The 10,723-nt window shown below is 46.8% G+C and overlaps 1 protein-coding gene across 1 annotated transcript; it reads right to left on the bottom strand.

The window, feature by feature from the left end:
* Positions 1 to 281: 281 nt before the first annotated feature.
* PURB (purine rich element binding protein B) lies at positions 282 to 9,085 on the bottom strand. Its single transcript, XM_059655965.1, is given in 3 exon segments — positions 282 to 8,431; positions 8,434 to 8,596; positions 8,599 to 9,085. Coding segments are annotated over 3 exon segments (921 nt in total). The 5' UTR covers positions 8,914 to 9,085; the 3' UTR covers positions 282 to 7,988.
* Positions 9,086 to 10,723: the final 1,638 nt, after the last annotated feature.

The following is a 10,723-nucleotide window of genomic DNA, read 5'->3' as shown; positions in this document are numbered from 1 at the left end:
ATGACACGGCCCAAAAGCCAAGAGAATAGGAAGAAACAAGTGGCCTGTCTGGGAAATGAACCAAAGCACAAAATTCATTGCAACTTTGGTTTACTCCACAGACTGCTTACGAATTAGAAATGGGAACCAGAGGCAGATGGAATATACTAGTACACTGACTTGTAAGTCATTCCAGTGGAAACTCACCCAATCCCAGACCCATTTGAGCCACAGCAGAGGCTGTGTGGCATCTCCCTCCCAGTCACCAGGTAATTCTTTAAATTAGAGACACCAGCACAAGATTGTCATTCACTTTTCCGCATACTTTATTTGTTACAAACATACACTTTTTTAAATATAGACTGTAAAACTCCATTTGCAAAAGTCTGCTATTGTAAGGAGTACACACCAGCAGTAAGGATTCTTAAACTTTTTTCTGTGAGTTTTCTGTCAGTTTTGCTAGTTAGTGGTAATTACGGGACCCGCCATGTTAGAGACCTGTCTGAAGCAGCCCTGCTCATCTCAAAATTGACCGCAATCTGAGCTTCAACCTCCAGGCAGTGAGATCAACAGCCCATCTAGACTCTGCTTTTGAACGTTTTCAGGAAGTATGGTTTCTGAATGGATACTGCACTTTACGGATTTGTTTGAATTGCCCATGTAGCTGTTTGTTAAAGTGCATTCTTCTTTTAAAAAATAAGAGGAATAATCTTTACTCTTTAATCAAGGTACTTTAAAAAATGAACTTTTTGGTCTCTCAGCAGATATTCCCAAGTTGATCCTATTACTACAAATTTAGTGTTCTATTTACAAATATTTATAGGGTTACAGGTGGAGGGGCCTTATACATGGAAAGGTGCGGCTTCTTTTGAAGCAGAAGTCAGGCCTACAAATTCACACATAAGAATACACACTTGGTTTACAATGCACAGCAGGTGGGTATTTACACAGACTGAAGACACCCCAAAAACCCCTTTAAAGTAACTTCCATAGCTTCTCAGCCTTCCAGCCAAGATCAATTGTAAAGTGACTTTCAACCTTAGCTCTAGCTGCACATCTGATTAGATCAGGAAGCTGCCTCCTGCTGTCAAGATTTGGTTTTACTTCGCTCAATGCATATAGATTCTCTACCAGCAGGACATCAGCCTCACTTTGGAGTGAAGACTCTAGCGCAGGGGCGGGCAAACTTTCTGACTCGAGGGCCACAATGGGTTCTTAAACTGGGCCGGAGGCCGGAACAAAAGCATGGATGGAGTGTTTGTGTGAACTAATATAAATTCAAAGTAAACATCATTACAGAAAAGGGTACGGTCTTTTTTTTTTTTTTTTTTTAGTTTTATTCATTTCAAACGGGCCGGATCCGGCCCGCGGGCCGTAGTTTGCCCACGGCTGCTCTAACGTAAGGAAGCCCTGATAGATATGACTGGAAACATCCCAAAATACAAATGGACTTTTTAAAATGATCATGGAAAAACACCTGCATGTATTTGCAAAAGGAAGCATAAATCCCCACTAATTTCCCTAGAATTTAATCTTAATATTATTCAAATATTGATCATTGAAAAAACTCAAAATATACTTGGCCTGCTACCACAATATGCAAAACTGCCCACTCTTGGTAAGTATGCCCTGCTCGATTTAAACTGTTTCTGCACTTGCCCAATCTATTAACTTCTAGGAAATCACAGAGCTTTTTATAACAGAGGTGGCATGTGGACTGGGAGAAAAGGGTCTACATCTCATATCTGAAGAGCTGGAAACAAAACTCCCAAATGCCTACACATGTGCTTAGTGACAGAATTTCTTCAATTTACTTAGGACTCTCCCCACAGTTATATGTTCCCAAAAAAGCAATTTTAAAAGGGGAAATATACTACTTGCTCAGCTACTTTCAAATATAAAGATTTTTTTTGAATCAACCTGATCTTGTGACACAGGGTAAGAGTGGGGACAAAAGTTTGCCTTTAAGGAATAAGGGTTGGTCTAAATCAATTTTCTTGAAAGAATTAGCCATTGAAATTGAAGATAGGAAAAAAAAAGTTAGTGGACAATGAATTTGGACAGGTCTGTTGTTTTCTCTCCAATATTCTGAGCCCACATTTCTTCATACCAAAGATATAACCAGCCCTCTCTTATTAATGGCAGTGAGACACTTTACATAAAACAGGGAAAATGAAATTTGCTCCTAGATTCAAAATCTGTTAATTACAAATACAGTTATATTCTCTTGCTGCTGTTCTAACATGTCTTTGCCTGTCCCAATTGGAATATCGAATTCAAGAGGCATGAGTTAGATTTTCAAATGAAAAGCAAAAGATTGTGAATAAAGGTGATTACATTGATGACATATTTCCAATTTCATTAGGAAATATACATTCATAAAGGTATTACTTGGATCAGAGGTACAGATAACAATTGGAAATTACTTAATAAATCTTCATGATGCAATTTTGTTATTTTTCCATTTTCCAAATTTAATTTTTGGTACTGATAAATGCTGAAATAAGAGTCTGATGAAACGGAGTTTTAAGACTGGGAATGGTGACTTTAAGTAACAAAGTTAGCTGTAACAAGAGTATCTCTTAAAAAAAAAAAAGAGTCTATCTCTTGAAACTTCTGGGGTCTAACATTTAAAAATTAATGGGTACTTTTCTAGATTAAAAATGGGAAGTTATGCCAAAACCGGTTTGGCTCAGTGGATAGAGCGTCGGCCTGCGGACTGAAGGGTCCCAGGTTCGATTCCGGTCAAGGGCATGTACCTTGGTTGCGGGCATAGTCCCAGTAGGGGTGTGCAGGAGGCAGCTGATCGATGTTTCTCTCTCATCGATGTTTCTAACTCTCTCTCTCCATTCCTCTCTGTAAAAAATCAATAAAATATATATTTTTTTAAAAATGGGAAGTTATAATTTGCCATTTCTATCTTATATTTGGAATTTCAAACAGGAGATCGATATGCACTTTTTCTTTTTTGTCTCTATTTTTCTTAAGGTAAATGAGTTTTTTCTTTTCTATAAACTATCTCCCTCTGCCCCCCAGCCCCACCTATACACTCATTATTCAGTTTATTCAATGGGAATAGTAACTGTTTATGAAGACATCTAATTGATTTACAGTACTCTAAAACTAACCCTGAAAACTGAATCTCATTCATTTACTATAACTTCAGTGCTGTTGCTGACAAAAAAAGTTACCTTAAGGCTCAAGGGAAAGAAACTTATAAACTGTGAATGCAGTATTGTTCACTATCCCATCCATTGGAAGCTAGCAAAATGCATTCTGGATCAATAATACAAACTTTCTAACATTAGGAAAGATTTCTACTCTTCATACACAGAGTTAGAATAATATTCATAAGCAGATTATCTAGGGGAGCCTGAGAAACCATGATCCACATCACACAAAGAGTCCGTGTATTTCATGATCAAAAAGTGCTTTTTCTTGAGAAATATGTCAGGGTTAAATGGCAATATACAATGTAAAATCACTCCACACTTTCTCAAGTGAAGTACAAAATGGAAAAGGAGCAAAAAGATGGGAGGCTCTGCCCTCTGAACAGGCCTTATGCATGTGACTTTTAAGGGTGTATTAAATTAAAATAGTTTTTAAAGAGTTAACAGTGGGATTTTACACCACTATATATATTCTAAAACCTGAGATTGGACATCAAAGCAATCAACTTTGTACTTATGAGAGCAATTCTGATACTTCCTAAAAATAGAAGACAACTCAATTGAATTAATAACTCCCAGATCAAAACCATTAAATTTCCCCAATCAAAAAGGAGACCAATCACAAACACATTAAGTACTAAGAGTGCTGCAGAACGACTCTTGGCAAATGAGTCATTTTTACATAAGCCAAAGTCACTTTTCTCCTTCCCCTTCTCACCAATCAAGGCCACACTATTTTCAAATGAATATCTACTGAGAGATCAGTTGTGCATTAGACAAAGTACCATAATTGGGTTAAAATGAAAAAAAAAATTTACAGTGAAGAATACTTATGTGCATAGCTTACACACTCAAGCGTCTCCTTAAATTCATCCACCTCAAGGCAAGGTAGACGCAAGCAAATTGTCACCTTTTCACACCTTGTGTAGATCATCCTATACCCCCCTGTAAAGCCAGTCAAGGTCACATGTAAGAAAGCATCCTCAGCAACTACAGTGCCTGAAGTGTGCAGCCGTTTACAGACCACTCAATATGAGGGCATTATTACAACCAGCCTCTTCTGCCCACAACCCTGCATTTTCAGGTAAGACAGGATAATTGTTTTGTTTTGAGAAAACTGAAGCTTGAATCTCTTAAAAGACCTGCAATTTATTGCAAAGTGATCGAGAGGTAACAAAGGAAGCAGGTTAATGGCTGCCTGGACCCAAGGCCTCTCAATCATTTTGCAATAAATATTATGGAAAGTGACCTGACAAGCAGCTGTGTCTGTCTCACAGCTACAGTCGCTTGCACCACCTACACGCCTCCCATAGGAACATAGGGTGTCTGGGTTTTGGTTTGGTTTTCGCTTTGCTTTTTGGTGCCACCCAGATTTACACTTTGTTCTGTGCAGCATATGCACTGACGACTTCCTTCCCCGATGAGAACTGTAGTTCTACACGAATGACAGGTAGGGACAATAGAAACCAGAAAGAATTATGGGATATACTCAGAGTTTTTTGCTCTTTCAATTCTGTTCCTAAAATTGTGGACTTTTTTCACTTCTGTAACCGCAGCAGTTTGAGAAATGAACATTCTACCAATTATTAGGAAAGACATTTTACTTCCCTATTTCTCTGGAAATGAACGGTTTTGAGCATGTCATTAGCTGCAATGTTTGCCAAAGTCAAAAACAAGCCCTACATCACTGTGTACAGCAGTGGTTGAAAACAAAACATTTTCTGCCTGGATTTAACAGATTATGTCCTTTAATAAGCAGTATCTATGACTGAGTTCTGAAAGATGGCCCGTTCATACCGCCTTGTTGAACAAACCACACATTAAAAGTGTAGTTTCTATTGTCCCTAGTGACTGGAAGGAGGGTCAGTGAAATGCTACAATCAATCCACATCCTTCTGTAACCTTCCTGCAGGAGGAAGAGAGGCCATCAACCACCTTGCAGGAGAAACAAACCTTTGAGATTGGTTAAGACTTAAAACCCACCACTATGACATTTACCACTTAATCTTACATAGGCAGGTCAAAAATTTTAATATAAATTACTTTTCCAACACATAGCTTATGCATTCTTTGCTCCTTGTTTTTGGAGGATTCTCAAATTGATTATCTAACGATTTACATATGATATATTACTGTTACATGGTCTAATGACTAAGAAAATTTCTCTGGTAACCAAAGCTGATTCCATATATGGCAGTGTTCTTGGCATATATTCTATATGCCTCAGACCACTTCCACATTCTTTCTATTCAGCTAATTATAGCTTAGTAGCCACGGGTGAGGATTGTGAAGACCCTGTCATTTCTACAGAATAGAAAGGCAAGGCTAGTTACTGCAATTCAGCCAAACAAAAGAACAGAAAAAAAGAGTAAACCAACCCCTAAAAAAGGAGAGGTACCGCACCTTTGCAAAATTGAACTGGCTCACTGCAGCTGAGCAACAGAACCACCACTGAAGCAAGAGAACAAGTTGGTCTATACAGGAATTGTACATGATTTCAAAACAAAAGTTACAGCGGTCAACTAATAGCTGCAACCTTAATTTTCATTGCTGCCTCAAAGTTTGAAACTAAACAGTTTCTGCAAACCTAATGCTAGTTTCTCAGCTCCTTTACTAAAACTACTTAGGGATTTGTTCTCCGCAGCAAAGAAATAAAACACTCAAAACACATAGGTAAATACAGCAGGACATCATTGAAAACAGCTGCCTTGTAGTACAAAATACAGTACAAGTATACGGATGTCATTAAAACATCGAAAATACTATTGCTCCCATACAATTTAGGAAACATTCTTTGCAACGGAGAAAATTTAAAAAAAAAAGAAAAGCTTTAAAAAAATCTGTTTAAAAACTCTACTGTGGACGATGAGAGTAGAGAAATTGTCTGAAAAGGGCACCAATGTTTGTGGCTCTTCCACTTTTTTTTTAAATCTAAAATTAATAATATTCTGAATCACAGTCTAATTTGTAAAAAAGCCTCATTTTATATACATAATTATTTCCCTCCCTCTCAGCCACAATGCATGAAAACGACCTTTTTGTATATTACTTAATTCCTAATAAATACAAAAAGATTGTATATATTGAATAATACCAAAATAAGATAATAAAAAGGGTATGCAATAAATTAAAAGGCAGCTCAAATAAAGGGCAGTCATGCAGTTAAAAAAAAACAACCACTAAGATTGTGGAGGTGGGGTTACTTGCCTCTTGGTTGAGAAGGTGTTGCACAAAGCATACCTGAAAAACTTTGGAAAGAACATAGCTCCCATTTGATTCAAAGTTACCTAGGTCTATGACACTCAAATACCTTTTGATGGGGTGGCATTAACTTGATTAGTAAAATCACTTCTACAGAAAATCCATTTAAAATATAGAAGAGGCGATCCTTGAAAACCCCAACTGTTATTCTTGAAAGACAGCTGGATAAACTGGCAAAAGCCAGTTTTGTTGAAATTTCAAGATGGTATAAAAATGCTTCCATATAGTCAGCATATTCACGTTCACTTCGGCTCCATTCAGATGGATTTCAGCTTCCAAAGGGCACACTGCTTGCTAGACACACATCCATCTTTTGCCAACTTTGATTGTGAGGTACTAATACAATGGATCAAGTTTTTAAAATTTAATTTAAAAAGAATAAATGATGCTGGAATTCTGGACCTGAGGATCTTTAGTATTTGAACAAATCCACAGATTAAACTGAAGGTAGAGGAAGACTTCAGTTTTCGTTATTTCCAACTTTTCTGTTAGATGTATATTCCATTAAAGCTCAGGCTTGTAGCCACTGTTCCTTTTTCAAGTTTTGTGGTTTAAAATCTAGACAACCAGTGGCCGAAACAGCCGAATTAGCCTTAATTCACTGGCTCACGTGGTGGAGCCACAGGATCTGGCTCTCATTCATACCGAAGCCATTTCTTGGTAATGACCTCCATGTTTAAGAGATCAGGGGGAAGAACTTTAGTGAGCAGCAACCAATCCACTCAAAACAGTTTTTTCCTTGTGCTTTATGCCTGATTTTTTCTTGTGCCTATCTCAGCAACCCCGATGTAAAACTGCTCTTTCATCTTCAAAATTTTTTGCCAACTTTTAAAATATTTTAGTAACCAATTCTAGTTCAAGGTTTGACTTCTGAATCCATTTGCATCCTGGAAGACAATTCTGCAAAGACAAGACACTGGCCTTGGTCCAGATATGGTGCAAAGCCTTTAATCTTCAACAAAATGGACCCAGTTTGTTTTCGTATTCCCCGGTGACGTTTTGAATTCCTATTTTGCCATGTCCATGATTAAAGTTGCATTCCTTCTTATTAAACCTGTACCCTCAGAACTGGGTAACTGCAAAGGTCTCTCTCTTCCCAAGAATTCCATGAAGACCTAAATCCAAAATGCTGATTTCAATGGAGGTGAAGGAATAGACACTGCAATAGAAAGGTCTGGAGAGATCTTTAGGTTCCCAAGCACAACACGAGTTCAGCTGTGATCAGGAGGTCTGGGTAACTCAGAAGTGCTCCTTGGCCCAGGGTGTGGGAGGACCTGTCCCCCACCGGGGTTACCCGATGGGCGTCGGACCCTCAGCGGGGAAACCACAGAAGCTGGGACTATTTTGCTCGGGTGAGGAGACGCTGTTCTCTTTGCAGGTTGCTGTCCGCTCCTGGGAACTTGACGGCTTTTTCTAATTGTCCGTGACTGTCCTCTTATGGTGACGTCTCGTAATTAACTACATTATTTTAAATGCTGTTTTCTCCCTGCGGGCCTCCCTTGCTCCCCCACCAGCTCACTGGGGATGAGACGAGGGGATGGACGCGGGGGCGGAGGCCGGCAGGGGAAGCGGCGTGGTTCAGTCCTCATCCACCTCCTCGCCCTCGGACTCGTCCCCGCCGCCGCTGCCCGCGCCGCGCCGCTCGTAGAGCTTATCCCGCTGGCGCTCCTGGATCTCCTTCATCTCCTCCGCATACCGGCAGAAGGCGCCGCCGAACTTGCCCCAGGCCTTGAAGGGGACGGTGATGGCGTTGCGGTAGGACGGCTTCACCTCGCTCACGCGCAGGAACACCCCGTACTTGTTGCAGCCCACGTCGAAGAAGAAGCGCTTCGAGTCCACCGTGATGGAGGTGCCTTCCGGGAGCTCCCCGTACGGGCCGCCGCCGGGGCCCGCGCCGCCGCCCGCGCCGCCCGCCAGCTCGTCGTCGTCGCCGCCGTAGTCGTCGATGAGCTTGGCCAGCGCGTCGCGGAACTCGATGAGGCCCTGCGCGGGCAGCGCGATCGTCTGGCCGCTCTGCAGCCGCCGGGCGCGAGGCCGCCGCCGCGCGTGACGGTCTGGCGGATGCGCAGGAAGCGGCCGCGCTGGTTCTCCTTGAGGTCCAGGTAGTACTTGCGGTTCTCGCGCACCAGGAACTCGCTCTTGAGCGCGCGCCGCGGCCCGCCGCCCTCCTCGGCCGCCGCCGCCGCCACACCTGCTCGGGGCTGCTGGGGCCCAGCTGCGCGTAGTGCTCGATGAAGTCGCCCAGGTAGTCGCGGAACTCGGCGGCCACGGCCATGGACAGCGTGAGGCGGCTCTTGGAGCCGCCCGCGCCCACCTCGGCGATCTTGAGGAAGCGGCCCTTGGCGTTCTGCTTCACGTCCAGGTAGAAGCGCTTGTTCTGGATGTCCAGCCGCTTCGAGGCCAGCTCCTGCGTCTCCTGCTCGCCGCCGCCGCCGCGGGGCGCGGGCTGGAAGCTGCCGGGCCCGCCGCCGCCGCGCTCGCTGCCGCTGTCGCCGTCCGCCATCTTCTCGGCCGCCGCGCCCTGGCCGCCGCCGCCGCGCCCTGGCCGCCGCCCGCAGCCCGCCGCGCTCGCGCCCCCGCCCTCCGCCCCGCGGCTCGCTCTCCGCGGCCCCCCAGCCTCGCCGCCGGCCCGCTCACTCTCTCCGGCCGCTCATCGCCGGCCGCCGCCCCCCACCGCCCCCGCGCCCCGCCCCGCCACTTCCGCCTGGTCCGCGCTGGCTTCCGGCGCGCGCGCGCGTGACGCCGCCCGTCACGCCCACCCTGGCCTCGCGGCCGGAAGCGCCGCGCGCGCGCCGGCGAGGCGCAGAGAAGTGACGTCACGGAGAGGCGCGGGAGCGTGAAGGGGAAAGGACGCTTCCTGCGGGTGGCACGCTGTCACCCGCGGGCCCGGGCCCTCGGCGCGCGCTGGTGTAGACAGAGGCGGCGCCCGGGCTCCTCGGCCCTCGCAGCAGATCGGCCTCCCGACGGGATGGCGGCGGGCAGCCCCGGGAGCGGGCGGGCAGTGGACGCAGCGTTGGTCCCGGGGACCTCGCACGAGGCCTGGGACGTAGTGGGAGTGTCAGCGCCACTCCTACCCGGGAAACGGGGTGAAGGCCGAGCCGGGACGTGGCGGGGGCGCCGCGCGCGGGGCAGGAGGACCCACGCCCCGGGTGACGCGCGCCCGGGCCTGCACCCTCCCAGCCCCGTGGCCGCAGGCGGACCAGCGAGCCCGTCTCCCTCCGGTTACAGGAGATGATGGGCCCGCCTCCGGGTGGGTGTGAGGGTGACTCGTGGTGCAGTTCATGGCAAAGAAGGTGCGCGAGCATCGGGGAGGCCCGGGGCCCAGCTGTCCCGGCCGGTCCTCGGGGAGCGCCCCCCGGCTCCCCCCCAAGCCCCCCCCCCCCCGGCCTCTCCTCTCCCTCCTCGCGGATCCCCGCGCGTCCGCGTGCTGGATCGCAGGCCTTTCTTCTCCAGTGAATCCTTTTTGGCGATAGATGCTAGTCGATTGGGTTTTATAGCCGGTAAGCGAGATAAAGCATAAAAAAACACACAAACGGACACAAGAAGCTCTAAGCTGCAGTTTCCTAAGAGGCCCCGCCAGATCCTTCCTAGTTCATGGGAGCGGGGGGCCCTCGAGCCCCGTGACGGCCTCGGCACTACGCCCGCCTCCCGTGGGAAACACGCGCATTCAAGCCAAGTTAGAACAACAGCTTCCGGCCGAGCACGGGAGGGTCCGGGGGAAGACAAATCCGGCCTGGGCCGTCCAGTCTGAGGGTCGGACATTGTGAATCCCGGGGGAGGAATGTGACGTCAGGCCTCGCCGGCCGCCATGGAAGATGCCCACGCAGCTCCGCCTCCGGTTTCCTGCCAACCAGGCCCCTTCCCTGCACGGGGACCCCGACGCGGGGAGGATGCTCTATCCCCCCGCGGTCCCTTTTTACCAGTTGGGTTTTAACAGCCGAGCTCTCATTTAGGGTTGGATGGACTGTGTGACGATGAATGAACAGACCTCCTTTAAGTGGGAACGGGAGAGCCCGTGGGAGAGATGGTACCCGAACCGGAAGGTGCCCCTTCCTCTCCCCGGGGAGACACGGCCTACTCCGCTGCCCAGCAGGAAGGGGCTCCTCCCGGAAGCACGATGGCCACCACTCCACCACCTCCTAACGCCGTTTCCTCCGGTGCATCCTTGTTGGCGGCCCCTCGGCCCGCAGCCGCCCCTATCAAAGAAGGTGCCTTCCCTGTGGCTTCCGGACTGAACCCGGTCCACCTGCCTTTGGAGGGAACGTCCTGCTTTATTTTCCCAATAAACCCCTTTGCTGGAGAAGTAGCTGGCG

Source organism: Myotis daubentonii, chromosome 10 (assembly GCF_963259705.1).
Source record: "Myotis daubentonii chromosome 10, mMyoDau2.1, whole genome shotgun sequence".
NCBI lineage: Eukaryota > Metazoa > Chordata > Mammalia > Chiroptera > Vespertilionidae > Myotis > Myotis daubentonii.
Note: the sequence above shows the minus strand (reverse complement) of the source record. Positions and strands in the feature narration are given on the sequence as shown.